Source organism: Agelaius phoeniceus, chromosome 2 (genome assembly GCF_051311805.1).
Source record: "Agelaius phoeniceus isolate bAgePho1 chromosome 2, bAgePho1.hap1, whole genome shotgun sequence".
Classification (NCBI taxonomy): domain Eukaryota; kingdom Metazoa; phylum Chordata; class Aves; order Passeriformes; family Icteridae; genus Agelaius; species Agelaius phoeniceus.
Genome location: NC_135266.1, coordinates 13,777,149 through 13,797,034, shown reverse-complemented (window position 1 = coordinate 13,797,034; position 19,886 = coordinate 13,777,149). Strand labels below are relative to the sequence as shown.

Below are 19,886 nucleotides of genomic sequence, written 5' to 3'. Positions count from 1 at the left end.
ATATCTTGAGTAGCATGCACACACACACACAATTCTCCACAAAGGTAGTCTGTACTTAACAGACTTAACTAAGTAATATAATAACATTTAAGCATTTTGAGGTAGACATAGTACAGCTGAGTTTGCTATTTTGCTGTCATTCATTATTTACTGGCATTGTTTTTGTACCACTACTCTTAGTTTTAAACGATTTTTTTCATCATCAAAAGTGTTATCTACCATAAACTAATGTGCAATGTCTGAATCTGAAAGTTTTAACTTTTTGCCCTACTGTTTTTGCAGCAGATCAAGCACACTCTAGTCATTAAAAGGAAGAAAAAAAAATGATCTTCAATACAGTAATTATTTTGTCCTTTTAACTTAGTTTTGATACTACATTTGTACTTTCCTATGCTAATGTAAACTGCTGTTTATATTATTTTGGAACGCTTGCAATGAGTTTACAGAATTTACTATTAATAACTTACATATTTAAATTACAGCTCTGAGAAAAAAAAACAAAAAATAGATCTTTGTCACCTGTTGTTGAAATCTTGGAGTTTCCTGAGCTTCTTCTTCTGTACTGTGTTTTTTGCTGCCTACCATCTTCGTTACTATGCTTGTCTTGCACTTTTCTCTGTAGCTATCACACTTGCCTCAAGGGAATCTTGTTGGCTCTGGACCACCAGAATTCCCACTTCTTGTTCTTAAAAGACAACTGAGCAAAGGTCATGCCAAGTTGTTCTTGTATGGTTGGCCAAAGGGAGGGTAAAGATCAGCTCAAAGCAATCTGCTGTGATAAACCCTTTAGCAGAGGAAGTCCCAAATCTTGCTGGGTTATTTTTCCTTCCCAAAGCAAAGCCCGTCCCTTGCTCCCCCCACCTTTTATTTTTTTCTCCCTGCAGCATTTAAATATGCTTGTTATGCTGTGCTGTGGGAAACAGATGCATTTTTGTTATGGCCAGAGATGAATGTCAGGATTGAGGGAGCATCCATGAAAAAGTCTTTTGTTTGGTCTGCTGTCCCACAGTGGAGCTGTGGCAACAGCTTCCGTTTGGGAAATTCACTGTGTCACTGTGTTCAAAGCACAGCATCACCTGAACGACAAACATGCCACTGTTCACATGACAGCTGACAAAGGGTATTGTTTAATTGTAATCAAAAGCAATAAAATCCAGCCAATTCAAAAATCCAAAGCATCTGAAGGCTAGGTAAATGCGAAATGCACTGGCATTCTATTTTTATTCAAACTGAAGAATTTAGAAATATTTTTATTTTATAAATGTTTATGTATTGTGGTTCAAAAATTGAGTAACTTCTGATTTTGAGCCCCACATCACTCTTGGTGATTGTGCACATGTTTAAAAAAAGAAGTAAAGCAAATAGTGCCACACTCCTGTGAAGGAGAGGCTGTGTGTAGGTGTTGTTGGTTTAACCTGGCAGGCAGCTAAACAGCACACAGCCACTCACTCACTCTCCCACCCACCCCCTGAGTGGGATGTGGGAAAGAATTGGGGGAAAAACCAAAAGTGAAGTATTACGGTTGAGACAAAAACAGTTTAATAGGAGAAAAAAGGAGAAAAAATAAGAACAAAAATAATTAGAATTTACAGAGTAAGTGATGCACGGTGCAATTGCTCACCACCCAGTGACTGATGCTCAGACAGTTTTGAGCGGTGGCCTCTGGCCAGTTTCCCCCCAGTTTATATTCTGGGCACAACATCTTATGGTATGGAATATCAGCTGGGGTCAGCTGTCCTGGCTGTGCCTCCTCCCAGCTCCTGGTGCCCTGCAGCCTCCTCGCTGGCAGGGTGGAGTGAGAAGCTGAAAAACCCTTGGCTTAGTGTAAACACTGCCCAGCAACAACCAAAACATCAGTGTGCTATCAGCATTAGTATTCCCAGAATCCAAAACAGCCCTGCACCAGTTACTAAGAAGAAAATTAACTCGATTGTGGTGGAAACCAGGACAGCAGATGAGAGGCATTCTTCATGTGGCTGTCAGTGTTTCCAAGGATGCACATTTGCTACAGCTAAGCCTGTTAACTGGGTACAGCTGAGAGGGGTCACTCTCCCTGCAATGGGCACTCTGGCTGTCAGTGTCCAGCCTCTTTTGGCACCAGGGAGCTACCACAGGTGGCTGGGGTCATTCTTCTGCTTCTACCTAGACTAGGTCCAGCAGTGGGATAATGTTGTACTAGCACCTGAGTATGTAAGTTTGGAGGATTGGGAGGATTTTTATTTCTCTTACCAAAGCTAAGGAGTCCTGGTGGAGAAGGAAGGAAAGTAATTTTCATTTTCAGAACCATATAAATTATCTCCAGGTAATTGAAAACAATCAGTATATTAAGACCCAATAATATTGGTTCACATTTCTGCAACAGCATATCAGCCCTAAGGAGAGAGCCCTGTGGTGCCACCTGCCTTTGCAAGAAGCTGGAGTCACTGCCTGCATATTTTCATGAGCAGTAAATGCTTCTCCACAAAATTCTACAAATGATGGTGGTAGGTTTTTTGAGTAATGACTGGCCAGCACTGATGTTTTTGGACAAAATATCGAGGTTAATCTGTGGTGAAACAGCACGAACCTCATCAGTTTCCCTGGGTTTCTGAATGCCCACGCAGACAGATGTGAACACTCCTAGAAGAGAGGACTTGTAATGCTTCAGTTGTCTTAATTGAAGCTTCTAAAACCTTTTCCCATCTTTGCTTGAAACTGAAATATGTAATTTTCTGGACACAGTCCTTGCTCCTCAGCTAAAGGCTGTTATGTAAGTACTCTTGACACATTTGAGTGAAGGCATCTCTGTAGCCTCAAAAGGAAGAGAATATACCCCACCTTCCCACCCTGACCAAGTCAGGGGTATGCAAGAACAAAAGTCTGGTGGGTCTTTTCTCAGAGCCTTACACACACTTGGCCTCTTGAGATATCAGAAATCCAGTCAGAATCTACATTCTTTTTTCCTTTCCATTTGTAGTGAAGAAGAAAATAAAAAGGAAAAAAGGTTTGGAAAATAGGAGGGCATCCAATATTATATATATATATATATACAAATATGTGTATATATATATATATTACATACAAATATGTATTTTTATATGCGTAAACTATATTTACATATTAAATTTACACATACACACACACAAATATATATATATATATTTATATCAAACATACTCTGTCACTAAGCTGACCAGCCTCTGAAAGACTCTAGTCATTTACTGAAGAAGGTCCTGAAACTTGTGATAGAGCATCATACCTAAATATGCAAAAAGAAGACCATGGCTCCTACATAAGTTAATATTGTCATGATCACTATTTGCCCTTCAGGGGTTACAGGTCGATGGAAATCGTGTGGGAAATCCCCGTTTTTAACGTTGTTCCAGGTGATTCTTCACCTTCATGCTCCAGCCTGGCTGCAGCCTTTATCAACTAGCATCGGCCACCGCCTTCTCCGAGCTCAGGAGATGTATTTTATACGTGACATTCAGACGAGATACATTTATGACAAAGCATTTAAACATGGCTTTGCCCCAACTGCGGCACCGGACCCGTACGGGCTATGGGCCCTGCAGCACATGGAGCCCTGCTCAGACCCTTCAGACTCGCGGGATACCGCGGGCCCTGGGGCCAAAAGAACGCCGGCAAAGCCGGGGCCGCAGCAGCGGGCCCAGCGCAGCCCAGGCCCGCGCCCGGCGGTGCAGGCCTCCCGCAGGAAGCGGCTCCGCCCGGCGCCGAGCGCCGCTCCCGCTGCGGGCCCCGTGGGGGCGGGACGGGCCCGGCCGGGGCGGGACGGACCGGGCCGGGCCCTTCCGCGGGCCGCGCTCCCTCCGCGCCCGGGGCGGCCCCGCCCCCGCGCCCGCTGATTGGCTGCGACCCCGGCGGCGGCGCGCGGGGCTCGCGTCTCGCGCCACTTTCGGGAGCCTTTGGCGCGAGCGCCATGGCCGAGAGCGGCGCTCGGGGCCCGGACGGTGAGACCCGGGGGCGGCGGGGCGGCCGGGGCTCCTGTCCTTGTTCTCCTGCCTGTCCCCGTCCCTCGCAGGCGCTGGCGTTTCGCTGTCAGGCGGGGGGCGACCGGGCAGCGGCGGCGGGGCGAGCGCGAGCGCGCGCGCACTGGGCGCGGGGGCGCGCGTGCGCGTCGGTCGGTCGGTCGGTCGGTCGGTCGTGGTGGGGGCGGACAGCGCCGCGCGAGGGTCCCGCGTCCCTCTGGGGGGGCTCGGCGGGACCGCGCCCGCGCTGCCCCAGCGGCGGGACCCCCTCCGGGCGGGCGCGGAACGGGGCGATCCGCCCGGGGACGGGCTCGGGCCGCACGGCCCCGCGCTGGCGGTGCAGCCCCGCCGGCTGGGGCGGCTCTGCCCGCTCGTGTCTCAGCCCAGGGGGCAGCGGCGGGCAGGGGTGGCCCCGGCTGGGGCTGGAGCACGCGTGTCCCAGAGGAGCGCGTTGCCTGAGGCGCTGGCAGTGAAGGCGGAGCATTAACAGAGATAAACGCGCCCAGAGCGGTCTGTGCTGTTCTCCCCCGCGGGGCAGCAGGCAGTGCAAATGCCCCTTTTAGCAATGCCGATCCGGCCTTCTCTCAGCCGCGCTGCCGGGGTGCAGCTCCGGTCACAGGGCGATGTCCTGCTGCCCCCAGGAGGGGAGTGCCCTGCTCTTCTGGCCACCTGGGGCTCCTGTGCCTGCACGGGGTGTGCAGCTCCTCATTCCGAGCCCGCGGCCTTGTCCCCGGGTGCTTGTGTGCTGCTAGGACTTGGGTTGGGCCCGTTTGTTCCCTCTGGTCAGATAAGTGTTCCTCCCCAAATTAAGAGAAAGAAAAAAAGATCTGGAGAAGTAGAAAGCATCTTTCTGGGGAGAGCATTTTGGGAGGGAAGGAAGTAGAAGAGGAAATGGGGTGTCAGCTGTCAACAGATTTCTAGTTTGTTTCAATCTGGTCACACTCAAACGTTGTGGAAACCGCCTAAAAACATCGCCTAAAAACGTCGCTGCTTTGTAGCAGTGTAGGCCTTCTCCAGGTCTGGTGTTCCTGAGTTGTCATGGAGACATGCAAAATAAAAGGAGCTGGAAATTCCCAAGGAAAGAGTGGTGGAGGGATCTCTTACAGGGAGAGGCTGATGGGATTTGAGAGGTGCTTTGGAAATCTAGGTGGTAGCTTCATGCTGAATGTGAGCTGGCATGAGAGGGCTGTTTGAGCTCCCTGTCAGGCCATGCCCTCAGTATCATTCCAGAATTGGTTTAGCCATCTGTGACTGAGCTTTTAGCCAAGTAGGTGTTGGTTTTAAGCAAAACCGCAGTCATCTATTAATGCATCACTGACGCTTAAGTACCAAAGCTAACAGCTCATTGTTAAACTAATTTCTCTTGTTTTTAATTAATTACAGTTATGAGTGAGTCTGGAAGTTTTGCAGCATCACGTTCTAGACGTGAGAGGAAGAATAGAAGAGGCCAGCAAGAAGCACTTGAACGTCTGAAAAAAGCCAAAGCTGGGGAAAAATTAAAATATGAGGTGAAAATTCCTCATCTTTTCTTCTTAATTAAAAGTGAATGTGAGCTGAGCAGCTTAATCACTGTTTATAGATATGTAAAAGTTAGAGGAAACAAAATAAGCCTTTCAGATCAGCTTTTGTGTTTTTAATAGTGTATGTTTTTCTGAGTGTAGCTGTAGTTTTCTGCTTTCTAATATAATTTATTTGTTTCTTTCTGTTTTCAAACCAACCCAGTTTTGTTAACTGCCATTGCTTGAGAACTATGCTACAGGGAAGGGCCAATTCTTAAAATTGCATAATTAATGGTATGAGAGGAAGTATTTTTTTTTTTAATCTCAAATGATATGAAACTTTAATTTCAGAACTTTAGGTGACTGAAATCCATTAGTATTGATATGCTGTGTTTCCACAAAGAGACCTCAATTTAAGTGGAGGAAGTAAAACCTGGCAGTGTAACATTTATACTGTAACATTGTCCAGTCGTGGTGCCAACAGGAAGTGACTTCCTCATTGAGGTGAATAAATGTAAAGAAACCAGAAGTCCTTAGATCATTAACATGCAAATTTTCTGTGAACACTCTACTTGGGTACATCAAATCCCTTTCCTTTTTGTTGAGTTCAGATTGGTGTTTGAGACTAGAGCCAAGGCCACAAGTTTTCACTGCTAGGTTTTTTATTTTTTAAAAATTGTTTTTGGTAATGAAATGAGCAATAAAGCAAGTAGCTTTCAAATAAAACTCTGCCAGTGCTTCAGTAGATTTTGAGTTTCAGTATACTGTGATAATTTTAAGAATTGATAACTTGTCTTTTATCACTGCCAAAAGCTGTGAACAGTGTAGCAGTGTAGGAACCCTACATGCATTCTTGGGAACTTTTACATTCTGCCTGATGATCTGCAATATTGATGGTATGGAAACTATTAATCCTCAGTATACTTTAACTGTAGGTTGAAGAGTTCACGGGTGTTTATGATGAAATAGATGAGGATGAATACTCCAAGATGGTCAGAGACCGTCAGGATGATGACTGGATTGTTGATGATGGTAAGTTAAGATTAATTTGGAGAGTTATTTTGGTTCTAGTGTTATAATTCAATTAGGTTTCATAATGTTCATGCTTTGAGATAAGTTATTGTTAGTATATTCTTAAAATTTGTTTTAGGAGACAAGAGAAAGGCATTCTTTTAATATAAATTAATCTTGGATTGTTCTCATAATAGTCTGTTAGTATGATAATGAAAATATTTTCCCATGAAGACCTGTTGTTGAAATTTTATTTCCAGTTATCAGTGTTACAGTTTTACCAAAAAAAAAGTACTGTTATTAGTAATTTCTAATCAAAAATGTAAGAATATATTTAGTCTAATAGAAGATACAGCTGAGAGTGCTGTATTTAATACTTGCTTTTGTAACTTTAGATTTAGTTATTAGATTTAATACTTGCTTTTGTAACTTTTGCTCTGTATTAAAGGGGGGAAAGTGTTTAATATGTAAAAAATTCAGGAATGTCAGAAGACAGAATTTAAACCACAGTTTTTAAACAATTTTTCTACAGATGGAATAGGTTATGTAGAAGATGGAAGGGAAATCTTTGATGAAGATCTGGATGATGATGCTCTTATTTCCAATAAGAAAGGTAACTTACATGTGACCACTGGAGACTGCCTGCCAGGGTCTTTTAAAAGATACCCAAAATGGGCAACTTCCTGCCATCAGTAAATGTGATAAATATGGTCAAATGACAGATTACTTTGTGTTCTTACTTGAAGCTCTGTCATTTGGTGCCTGTGGATTTTATTCAGCCCCAGTGATGCAGAGGATGGAGGCTCACAAACTGAGGTCACATCACTGTTAGCTGCTTCAGCATGACTGGGGCACTGCTGCTCAGTCTGCTGTGGAATGGGGATTCACTTCTAGAAAAAATGCATCTGGGAGGAGTCTTGGTTTTCAAAGCCAGTGCCTAAAAGATGGGTGGTTTCTCTTGACCACTAAAATACTTGCATGCTTGTAGGAACCTTGGATCATATGGTTTTCCCATTTTTTAATGTAATCTGGTGGCAAACTGAGAAACTGAGTGTGATGTTGAGAATCCAAGCCTAGTGCCAAACTCCCGGACAGTCATTTTTTATTCCTTGGAAATGCTTCCATGTAAAGTATCTTTGTCCTTTTTCTGGAGTATGCAAAAGGCATCTGTGACATGATTAGGAAAGAGAGGGTGATGAGAGGGCTTTTCATTTTTTTTATGTGCATGATAGCTCCTACAAAGCTGAAAGATGACTAGGCTTCATTTCAGCCAGAAGTGCAAAGGTAGAAGGGGCAGACTACCTTGGTTATCTATCCCTGCTAATAACTGGACCTGTAAACATTGAATTTTTTAACGTGAAATTCACATTTTAAAATTTTTTGTTTTGGTAGGAAAAGGTGGCAGAACATCTGCAATTGATAAAAAGAATGTGAAAAAATCTGTGGTGTCAAAGCCAAACACAATTAAGTCTATGTTTATGGCCAATGCTGGGAAGAAAAACACAGATGTAAGTTTTCACATTTTTGAATTTAAATATTTCTGACTTGTTCACAGTTTTAGTGGGAGTGGAGTAAACCAAAGACCCACTTTAGTTTCTTGTGTCTAGTGAGACAAACTTCTATTATGATCTCTTGTGTATGGAGCATTTCTGAAAATGTTGTGTATGTTTTGTGGAAATCCTCTTAGTCATTTTCTGCTGATTGGGTTTGCACATGTAACTGAGAACTGTTTGGCCAATTTCACCTTACAGAAAACTGTGGACCTGTCCAAGGATGATTTACTCGGGGATATTCTTCAAGATATTAGTGCTGAAGTAAGTATGTTAATAAAACCGTTGGAAATAACCTTAATCCATTAATTTGTCATGGAACACACCAAGAAAATACATTTTTTTGTGAAACTAGACAGTTTAAGACTGATTTCATCCATAGCACATCTCATTGATATATTCCACACGTGTGTGCTCTCTGCCTGTTCTCTCCACCATGCAGATGTTGCATGACTGCATTGCTTGGTAAGGCAATACCTCTATAACCTGGTTACAGCTTGTTTATATCAAGATGATGTGGAGCCTGTACTAATGCAGCCTTCAGGGTTTGAGTCTCTGTGGAGTGAAAGAGGACTTGGCTGCCTCTGAATTGTGTGCTGTGTGTCTGTCACCACACCTCAGCTGCAGGACATCTCCATCTGAGCTGTATGGGAGGAGCTGAGGGAGCAGTGTTTCAGAAGGTGATGTAACCTGAACCTCTGTCTGCCTCCTGCTTCCCATGATTTCCTGCAGGGGACCAGCTTAACACTCCCTTGGAGGCAGGAGTGCAGGGTTGGACTGTCTCAAATATGTGATGCCCTTTTAGCAAGATTTCTTAAAACCAGAAGGGTTGCTCACACATAAATGTTGAAACTGCTGTAGTAGTGAGATACTGAGGTGGAACATGTTGGACCATAATAAGCTGAACATGTTTTTTCAGCCCTGTAAAGGCTATAGGATATCCCAATATAAAGTTATTCTCTTAGTTTTGTGCTCTTATTATTTTACTCCTCTTTATGACATCTGATTGAGGCTATAAAACCCCCCATGACTATAACTGCCCCTGCCCCCTGGTATCATTGAAGAAATGCAATTTAATGCTGTCAATTTTGTGGAGCATTGATTAGGGAAAATAATTACACTGTGCCTTCTATTTACTTAAATACTAGTTAGCTGCTCTTTTTTTGTTGTTGTTACTGGTTTTAAAATTTCTGTTATTAACCGTCGATAAGGTCAAGTATAAAATATCTGTAAATAAGTTGTGTTTTCCTCTAGTGGAACAGTACTAAAGGAGCACTTCAGCCTTTCATGAGGCATGTATCTTCAATACTACTGCTTCAGCAGATATGAAAAGCAGCACAAATTATTCTGATACTTGTGCAATAAAGGCACAGTTAGCTGTTGAAATTCTCACTGTTTGAAAACTTTCACTTATTGATGGCAGTTTTCCTCAGATTGTTTCCTCTCCCAAAAAATCTAGTGTGTGTCTTCATGGGCTGATTGCTCAGGTAACATTATTTTATGGGGCTGGGTCTCATATCAGGAGGTGTTTTCTTCATCAGCCTAAAATATCGGTGTTCCTCTTTCTCTTGAAAGGAAAATGTTACTAACCAAGGCAAAAGAAAACACTAAACAACTCTTCCTTTTGTCACTTTGTCTGTTCTTTCAATATTCAGACAGTTCAGCTAAGTCCACCACCAGTTATAGTGCTGAAAAGGAAAAGATCTGCTGGAGTACCACTCAATCCTTTCTCTGTACAGTCCCAAACTCCTAAGGTAAAGGGGGGGAAAAAATGTTCTCATTATTAATAAGCACTAATCTGTGTTCTTGTTGATTTTTGAATACTGTTGACTTTTGTTTCTCCTCCTGGAAATTTCTCCTAAGCTTCCATAGCAGTGTTACAGTGTAACTTTGTGCTTTTTTCTGCATTGCCTTTCATGTGAACACATAAACAGTACAATTAGTTTTGTGTCTGTAGTATAGTAGGAGTTTGTAGCTGGTACATTTGACAGGTGAAACTGTTGTTACAATGTTCAATGCACCACATGAAGGTGAGTTTCTGCTCTTTTTTCAAAGAGTAGAAAAGACCCTTGTGGCAAGGAGAGCAGGATGGGAGGTGAAATAAGCAGTAGTGTGGAAAAGGATAAGAAACTATTTGTTTGCAGAAATGGAAAACAAATGGAAAATTGTTGGTATGGATAGAAGTTTGCCCTAGTGGAAGATTTTGGAGCAAGAGGAGGATGGGCTGCTGAGGATGGAAGGCTAGCATTTTGTTAGGCTTTCTGGTAAATGGAAAGGACTTTATAGCTGGAAATACGAAGAGATAGTTGGTAATGGTCTGTAGAAGGAAAGTTGAGTTGTGTAGATACATCTGATTGGTGAAACCTTCTGTGACATCAGCTCCTATGTTGAAAATAATCACCAGTGCTACTCATCCTAACAGTTGTCTTCAAAACTAGAAGTAATTGGAAAAAAATGGGGAGATGTAGTAAGAGAGGATCATGGTGCAAAAAATGTGGAACTTTTCCTCTACCCTTGGTTACTAGATCTGCAAATAGCAAGTGAAAGGTTTTGTTGTTTATTTTTTTTCTTCTTTGCTCTTACAAGATTATTTTTAACTCATGGTGGAAATGTTTTTCAGGTAATCACCCCTATATCAAAGAAAGCTCCTGCTCATGTCAGAAAGGAAACTCCTCCTCCAGCTTCATTTCATCCTAAACACCCCAATAATACAGCAAAATCTGTCAGAGTCTCTGAAAATGAGGACACCAAGAATGTACAAAAACCTATAGAAAATGAGAGAATAGTGAAGGCAGTAGGAGAGAAAGCTACTAAAGGTATCAAAAGTAAATGAAAACCCAATTCTGGAAACTTTAAAGATGGTCTAGTAGTTTTAAAACACTTGTTAAATTGTACTAGTTTAGATAGAACAAAGTATCATATTTAAGCTATCAATACTGTATATTATGGTCATGCTTATGGTGTGCTATCTCTGCATACTGCTGTAGTATGCAGTGTGTAATTTTGATGATTCAAGCCTTTAGTTCTACCTGCAGCACTTCCAGATGATGATCAGGGAATGATGGATTTTGATGAGGAGGACTTTGATGAACCTATGGAAGCAGAGCATGTGGAAACTATACCTGAGACAGCTGAAAGCTTGAAAAGAGACAGTGAAATTGAGAAGAAAGAGACAGAGCAGCTGGAATCAGAGAAGAAAGAGACATCTGTCTTGTAAGAATCTCTTCTGCTTCTTTTTTTCCTTCCACTAAGAAGGCTCTCAGTTTCCATTCACCTTAGATTTAGCTTCATATTTGTCTTTGCCACAGGGATAATTGTGATACAGACAGAATGATAATAATGCTATGCAATACTTTTTTCTTTGTAGTTACATTAAAAATAGTTACATGCTGATAGCTACTTAATTGAAAAATATTTGATGTTTTTGGGATCTAGCACGTGATAACATGTACTTCAGCACACTGAAGTGATTCAGTGTAAGTGTTGAATAGTGAACTTTGATGGCAGTAAGCAAAACCAAGGAATTTCTAACAATACTTACTCCAAGTGAATCTGAAAGTATTTTGTAATAGATGTAGGTAAAAGTTTTGTTGCTAAAAGTAATGGTGAACAGCTTTGTCTTTGGAAATAGGAAAAAAGGTGGGCTTTTCCCTGTTTTTGGACTTTTTTTTAATGTTTGGAAAATCTTGAATCATAGGTTTCCATAACAAAATATTCAAACTGTAAAATAATTGAATGATGAAAAAGACCTAAACATCTAATGACTGAAAAGGTAATTTTGTTGAAATAATCCTTTGTTCCCACTAAGCAACTTGTATAGATGGATGGATATATTTGATATGTGAAGACTTGAATTGACCAAGGCTGAAATATCAGGTGACTGATTTTCAAAGCCTGCATGTGGTGTCTCAGGGCCCATAGTTAAATGTGGGTGTCTGTCTTTGTGACTCCATCCCTCTTTGCAGAAGAAACCTGAGGGAACCCAGGTGTTGGGAATATTGCTTGGTAGTGGAAAGAGAAACAAAAGGTGTGAAAATACAGGCCTGGAAAAAATCAAAATGGTAATTACTGCAAAGGCACAATTTTAATTGTTTTTTTATTCTTCTGCAAAACCTGCAGAAGTAGTTCTCTCCCAGGTCTCTCGTGTTGGGACAGAATTGATGAGGATGAAGCTGATCTAGTAGCAGCAGAAGTTCAACTGGACCCCAATCTCCTTCCACTTGTGAATGGGGAAAGTGATGACCAAGTCTTCAGATTTTATTGGCTGGATGCTTATGAAGATCAGTTCAGTCAGCCAGGTAACTGTTCAGCTAAAGGCAGAAAATGCTAATCTGATTCTTTTTGTTCAGATTTTCTTTTTTGAAAATTGAGGTTTTCAGTCTTAACTGAATTACATCCAGTTGCCCTGTGTCTCTGTGTCTTGTATTTGTGTACCTCTGTACAGAAGAGGCAGAACAAGGCACTGTGATTATGGGAAGAATGTCATCTTTTGGCCTAGGATAGAGTTAGGGAAGTAAAAGGGACTTACTAGCACTGTTCAGTGTTGGTCTTTCTCAAAATTTTATACATTCCAGGAGCAAGCTGAAGTTGTTAATTTCTTGCTCAGTGATGCAACAACTGAGCATGCTTTCTTGTTTTTGGAAAAGTAGCTCAAAATTCACGTGGATGAATAAAAAGCCTGTACTGTAGCAGTTGCATGATTTTATGCAAAGGAAAGGTATGTCTGTCAAGGGAGGAAGGTGGTCTGAAAAATACAAGGTCTGTCTTGTATTGCTTATCCCCTAATTCAAACTATCTAAATCTTGAAGGTTGTCTTCAAATTAAGATTGCTGGCTCTCATAGTCTTAAAATTGCTTCATTCTGAAATCAGCTCTGACAAAACAGTTTGTGTTCACATCTGTTCTGAGCACTTCCCATCCATCCCCTCATTTCATCAGCAGCTTTAGGGTATTGGGTTTCTAGTTTGTGCTTCATGTGTGTTTACCAGAAGGTTCTTTCATGTGTTGTTGGAGGTTTTTTTCAGTTGAAACTGTAAGCATTGAGTCAGATACATTTCTTTGTTAACACCTTTTATTGTGAGTTGGGATGCCAAACTTAAATATGAGACTCTGCTGGGCTGAACAGCTTGGTGATGGGAGTGGTAATAATCATAGATATCTTGATGAAATCAATGGCTCTAATATAAAATTGCTACTTGTAAAGAACCCACTATTGTTATTTTTCCTTTTTTTTGTCTTTTAAGTCAGTGATTGCTGAATGGAACATAATTATGAAAGGATTTCTGTTCCTCGCATGCAAGGAGTGTTCTTTTCTCATTATGACTTTTTCAGGATTGAATAATAAAGACTGCACCTGTTTTCAATTAGTAATGTAGAAGGGAAAATTTTGATACTGCTTTTTGTTTAACATGTTCATGATCTTTGTTTGTGCCTCATTTGCTGTGATGTCAAATGCATTGCCTGAAGAGTAAATATTATAGCATAATCATAAGACTCTTTCAAACTTAATGATTTTTTGGAGGCTTACTTTTCATAATTCCCTTTATGATCTTAGGCAGAGAACTCGAGAATTGTGATCCTATTAACATTTTAAAGAAATAACGAATAAAACCTTCCCTTATTTTTTTCCCCTCTGCAAGACATTTTCCCTGTGTCTTGACTTTGCTTACCTTTTGATTCATTTAGTAGCATGATCTTTCTTTTCACAGGCTTTGATTTATAAGCTTTATTAGTATTTTTTCTTGCTTTATTCTTTCCATAGTCTTGCAGGGCATAGGGCCTGATATCTCTCGGTTGATTTTTTTTTTCTTTTGGTTTTGCATGAAATGTTTCTGAAAACTCTTTGAAGTTAGTTCTGCTTTTACTGTCTGTGGGGGTGATAGAGTGTGCCAGTGTTCAACTGGATGATCTAAAAAGAGATCCTTCCATTCTAAATTAATCTAATTCTGTGAAGTCTGGTTATTAAGATCACTTATTTGTCTGTGCTAGAGTTGATAGAAGTTTGTCTTTGCAATCCAGGCAGTTTTTTGCCCTATCTTTGACTGGCTCATGTATCCTTCTTTCTACTCCCCTGCTTATATGTACCCCTCTGACAGATTAAGTACTCCATGCTCTTAATATTTCCAGCTGTTCAAGTAGTCAGTTACTGTTTTGTGGTCTCTCTCTCAGTTTCGTCTTTATGATACAAACCTATATCAGGTGGGGTTTTTTTTTATCCCTTAACAAAAAAGTAAAAGATTGCTGGGGACAAGAACTTCATCTTCCCTGTCACTTAGATCTGCAATTGGAGCTCTTTCTCCATACTTCTATTCAAACTGTCTAAATCTTCAAGATTGCCTCTGTATTAAAATTTCTTAAGATACTTTGTGCAGTTGAAACTTGTATCCTTGCTCTCATCATCTTCAAAACTGCAGCATTCTCTGTCCTTGACAAAAGTAGTCTTGTGCACATCTATTCCAAGCACTCAGAAAATGATTTTTCATAGCCTGTCACGTTGACTCTGTCATCCATCTTAGTGCATCTTCACTGATTTATCTTTGATCTAATGGAGTAAGAAAGGTGCCTTTATGTCTGATAGATCTGCTGGCAAAGATAAGTTATAACTCTTAACCAAGGACTTGTTTGTGCATTGCCAGGCCAAGGAGAAGTGCAGATTCTATGCATGAAGCCCTGTTTCTGAGACAGTCTCAGCATGGATATTTCTGTTTTCATCAATAGCAGTATGCTGTAGGAAGACTCTCATCCATATAATCAAATTCCAAATCATTTGGAGCTTGAAGGGAATCCAGTAAAGCCAGATTTCTGAGTTGTACTTAGAAGTTTTTTATACTTGTAATTTGCAAACTGTTTGTGACAGTTGGGTGGTTTGGTACTGTGTTATTTTTAAGTTTGACATAATTTGATTAGCAGTTTGCAGCATTTTGTTCTATTGCCAGGATCTCTGGGCTCAAAGGTGTGCATGTACTGTAAGGGCATTGTCCACAGTGAAGTCGATTGCCACTGGTCCAGCTCTGTATAGTCTTTCTGAGTGTCTCCCTTGGTTACAACTGCTGTCTTGGCACCCAGGGTTCCTAGGAATGTCATGCATCTTTTGGTGTCCTCATTTGTTAAAAATAGTCACTTGAAAGCTGATCAGCTTCCAGTTTTTGTCTTAAGAATGTTTTTCTGCACGTTTTATTGGTAATTGAGTCTTGATCTCAGGGTACTGAAGTGTAGGGAAAAGGAGTCAATTGTACTGGTCTAGCTGAGGAGTGGAAAACTGGAGATAACACATGTTAGAGGATTGATTGACAGCATAGGCATTCTCATAATCTTCAGTTTTCACTGACATCTCTCTCCTTCCTCCCTCTCTCCAGGGATTATCAAACTAGTACAGGCAGCAATGGAATATCAGAGCAGAATTTTGAGACTGGCTGTGTAATGCCATTTTGGATTTTACATACCAGGTGTTACTATAGCAATAGAGGTAGAGACAGGAAGAATGATACAGGTGTCTGTTTGTAAAGCTGGTGTTTAAAACAATTTAGAATGTGCTGATGCATTGGAAAGATTTGTTGTTCAAGGGCCTAACACAGCAATGGTCGTGTTTCAATGCAAGAACACATTATAAGCTGCTTCAAGCAAGATTAGAAATGATTAATTGCAAAACTGCATATCGAATTCTTTGCCCTTCTTCCTTAGGTGTGGTATTTTTGTTTGGCAAAGTTTGGATTGAATCTGCAAACACCTATGTCAGCTGTTGTGTGACAGTGAAAAATATTGAGAGAACTGTTTATCTGCTGCCACGTGAAACAGTAAGTGTGACTTTTAAACACGTCAAACATAAGTGCCTTTCATCCTGTTGTGGCAGGTTGGGAGTTTAGCAGTGTCTATGGAAGCTGTTGGAAGCCAGTGTTGTCTGGTGTAGATGATAAAGTCAAAAACAATGTGTACATCACATGTGAGCTGCAGGGTAGAGCCCTGTGACTTCCCCTGAGCCTAGCTAACAAAGGCAGACAATTTTTCACCCTTTGCTGCTTTGCAAATAAAGTGGTCTTGAAGTATTTCTAGAGAACTTAGTGCTTTTTAAACATTCTGTTTCAAGTAATATCTTCTAAGTTTGGAATTTCTTGGCTGATTGCGTTTTAGTTCTTCCTAAAAAAAGAGATACATGATTCATAATTGCAAAGTAAAATTCAACTTATTGTCATGTCTGCTGACATTTTTGTTAATTTGTAAAACCTCACTTCTGTTTTTGAGGAAATCGACCTATCTACTGGTAAAGAGACAGAGACTCCAGTAACCATAATGAGTGTTTTCAAGGAATTTAATGACACCATTTCACCAAAGTACAAGATCATGAAGTTCAAATCCAAGGTTTGTTTGCAAGCATCCTATTTGGTCATTTTCTGTTGTTTTCTGGATTGTGAGGTGGGAAGGCTGTTGAAACATTGTCCAGGGAAGGAGGTTGTGCCAAATTACAAATATATAACTCCTGATGTGTGTAAATTTACCTGCTTGTAAAAACCATTAAAAATGCCTATATTCCTTTAAGAATGGTTAATCTGCAACATGGTTGTTCCACCAGAAGTTTAAACAATGCATTTGTAAATACTCACTCATTAGCTTCTTTAAAACTGAGTTGAGTGTCAGACTGGCTTGCTGAGCTGTTTTTGAGAATGCAGAACAGATAGAAGTTCTGATACCTAAAGCTTTAGTAACAGCTCGTGTTGCCAGAGTTTATAATGAAAGATTGTGTTGTCCAGCAGATAAATCAGTACTCTAGGATTACACTGTCTTTGCATTTGATCAGACATCTTATTGAACTTTATCTCTTGGCATGTCTCATCCTTCTTCTCACCTTTGTGGATTTATCTTTTAGAGTGCATGCTGCTCAGAGTGTGGATTGTCATAGTGTGGCTGTGCAGGAGGTAGCAAGTGAGGGCTGTCATTCAGTCTTGAAAGCTGTTCTGTGCTTAGAGTGATGGGCAATAGTCTTAAAAGTGTTATTTTGCTGTGCTCCTGCTCAACAAATCTTTAAAATGACTTTGGATAAACAAAATGTTGCTATGATGGAAACTTTGCACATAAATTTAAGATAATACTTGTCAGGAGTGTGCAGGAAAAGAGCTGATAGAGCTGAGAATGTTGCAGATTTGGACTGAATTAGTTTGACACTGAATTAGTGTCAGAGCTCTATTGTCCACTTACATAGAGTATTTGTCTTTTACAGGGGAGGGCAGAGGTGGGAAGCTTGGGTGGGGAAATATGGCAAACAGTCAAGTTAGGGGAAAAGTACTTCTGTTCTGACTGAAGTACTCAGAAAAGTTTATATTTCTTGAAGTAACTTGTCATTAGTCTGGCAAAGCTGATTTTCATTAGCTGTAACTTCCCCCATCCTGGCAATCTTGTGATTTTACAGGATTCATTCCTGAATAGTTAATCAGCAAGTGAGATGACAAGTAAAAATGCAGGAAGAATGGAATGTAACAATATGTAAATGAGGGAAAATAAAAACAGTTTGTGTGGTAATTCAGGTTGGAAAGATTCTCAGGAGGTCATCTCATCCAAAGCTAGCTAGAGTCATTCTGAAAGTTTCAGTTGTTAAAGTGAAAATGTGAGCAATGTTTCTCAAATACTGAAATCATGCAAGACAGGACATCTTTTCAGCAACTTGTAGCTTAGTGTGTTATTTACTGAGTTCAGGGAAAATTGATGTACATCAGTACTTTGTGAGGCCTTTTTTTTTTTTGCTCTAGCATATTTTTTCTCTCAAAACTGATGTAAATTCAGATTTTTCAGTTTTCTGTTATTTTTCACGTATAGTTGATTATAACATGACTACATGTGGGATCAGGAGTAAATTTATTCTGAAAGGAGTAAATTTAACAATAGATAAAAAGACAGGTTGCTGATAGCTCACTGTTCAAAAATCCTTTCAGGAATGAGGGAGAGAACTCAAAAGAAAATTTTTCTTTAAAAGAGAGGAGTACTCCCGAACTCTAGAAAGGAAAGAGGGAGAAAGATCTCGAAAGATGCAGATCTGCTTACAGAATCTTGGGAAACCTCCATCTTTTCCATGGTGTGCCAAGTGAGAATAATGTGAATGAGGTAATAGAGTAATGGAGTTGAATATTCAAAGATGGCTCTTTAAAATCAAGGTAAAACCTGTCAAATTTTTACTGAGCCTACACAGAACTCAGGGCGAAAAGACCCAACAGTCTTGTCTGGGAACATGGCTGCAGCACATGTGGGTCCTTGGATATAACACAAGAATGGGGAAGTGGGAGCACTAAGACACTGTTGAGATTTTCCCTTAAATATTGTAACACTTGATCACCCTCATTAAAGGGTGAAAGGAAGGAGGAAAGATTAACTCAAGTGACTACTGGTACAAAAGATGGCAATTAGAAGGATGAGACAAAAGGACAGTTATACCAGAGATGACTGTGAAAGAGCTTTAATTTTTTTTAGCTGGTAAAGTGAAGAATAGTGATAAGACCTGTTTGCTCTCTAGAAACATTAAAAGGGGATGAGCAGCCAGAGAGCTATTTAAAGGAGAGTTTTAGCAAAAGAGTGAATTTGTAATTTTTAATTCATGAATAAATTAGGCAGGATAGTTGGTGCAGGGAAGCTCTGAAATAACCTACCAGAATTGTTTGTGAACAGTAAGATTTCAAATTATTTTAAATTCTTAAGTAAACTGAGTTTTTTTAAAAGGATAAAAGCTATCCAGCTTTATTTTTCTTGTGTAATTTTCAGTTAATTTTGGTAGTTACTGCATTCTGGGAGGGTATAATGAGAACTGGAGACAGTGGGAAGGTATGGCAGTAGTAATATGGAAGGTAAGAGAAAGGACAGCAAAGTAGTAGAGCAGGACTGTTAGTGGGGTCCTTGGAGGAGTATTCAAAGATGGTATTATGGTAACTCAGATATTCCAGATTACACAAACTTGACTGTGAACAAGTGGCACCAAATCTGACCAGGCTTACGCCTCTACAGCAGGGAGTCTTTGTGCTTTCTGCAAGATAATAATTGTAGAAGTAATTGGGTTGTCCCATTACTGTGCCCTCCTTTTCTTCTGTTCCCCCTGGGATACCTGAATTTGCCTGGTTATATACCTGACTGTTTTTCACAATCAACCTCCTTTTCATTGTACTCATACCACCAGAGACAAGGTGTTTTTACACAGCCCTTGCATCTGTGTGTCCATAGGGATGTGCAGGGCTCTAAATTGAAATGGTTTGTGGCATTCACCTAAAGGAATGCTCCAAAGGAGCAATCTTCACCCAGTTGTGACTCTGTGTGGTAAAGGGCTAACGTGCTTTAGAAGATCTCCCCTGCTCTGTGATGTGCAGCCAGTGGTTCAGTGCTGGGTTGTTGTTTTGAAAGACTTCAAACAAATGGCTGTGCTGCTCAGGTGAGACTTGTGAGCAATGCATTCAGAGTAAGGTGAAGTCTCAGTGTTTGCATGGTACTGTGAAACTGATAACCACTCTTCTCCATCATTAGCTGGAAATCGGGAAGGTTACTGACATCCCTGACGGTTCTTTTACTGACAGAGTTCTTTCATTCAGAATATCCCTTTTTGTGATGATGTGGAGACACTGAGGCAGGTTGTTCTCTTGGCCTTGCCAGCACCCAACTTTGTCCCTTTGAACACACTTAAGCCTTATCATTTCCTGCTGCACCTGCTGCTAATTGTAGCTTCAATGGGTTGCACTGCTGCCAAGTTAGCAAGTCTTCACAAATCAATTTGAAAGCAGCCTTACTCCACTTAGGAACTTAGCAGCTAATCACTGCTGCTCGTTTCTGCTCTCTGAAGGGCCACTTGAAGGGCAGATTATTCTGCAGCAAGCATTCATTCACTGAGTTATGACC

General features: G+C 40.7%; 2 protein-coding genes across 3 annotated transcripts in view; one reads left to right on the top strand and one right to left on the bottom strand.

Annotated features, from left to right (window-relative positions):
* The window catches only part of PCYT1B (phosphate cytidylyltransferase 1B, choline), a 41,143-nt gene extending 40,395 nt beyond the window's left edge, over nt 1-748 (bottom strand). The window contains exon 1 of the mRNA XM_054655067.2: nt 520-748. Within this exon, the coding sequence (XP_054511042.1) occupies nt 520-585 (66 nt within the window). The 5' untranslated portion in view covers nt 586-748. The remainder of the gene's footprint in view (nt 1-519) is intronic.
* Nucleotides 749-3,769: 3,021 nt separating this feature from the next.
* POLA1 (DNA polymerase alpha 1, catalytic subunit) overlaps nt 3,770-19,886 on the top strand; it is a 184,927-nt gene continuing 168,810 nt past the window's right edge. The window contains exons 1-12 of one of the 2 annotated variants that reach the window (XM_077172117.1): nt 3,770-3,950; nt 5,352-5,476; nt 6,403-6,499; nt 7,011-7,091; nt 7,871-7,986; nt 8,230-8,292; nt 9,684-9,782; nt 10,649-10,844; nt 11,064-11,241; nt 12,148-12,326; nt 15,708-15,820; nt 16,266-16,382. In XM_077172117.1, coding sequence (XP_077028232.1) covers nt 3,920-3,950; nt 5,352-5,476; nt 6,403-6,499; nt 7,011-7,091; nt 7,871-7,986; nt 8,230-8,292; nt 9,684-9,782; nt 10,649-10,844; nt 11,064-11,241; nt 12,148-12,326; nt 15,708-15,820; nt 16,266-16,382 — 1,395 coding nt within the window. In that variant the 5' untranslated portion in view covers nt 3,770-3,919. Of the gene's footprint in view, nt 3,951-5,351; nt 5,477-6,402; nt 6,500-7,010; nt 7,092-7,870; nt 7,987-8,229; nt 8,293-9,683; nt 9,783-10,648; nt 10,845-11,063; nt 11,242-12,147; nt 12,327-15,707; nt 15,821-16,265; nt 16,383-19,886 lie in introns of those variants that run through there. The other variant, XM_077172125.1, reaches the window with a different exon arrangement.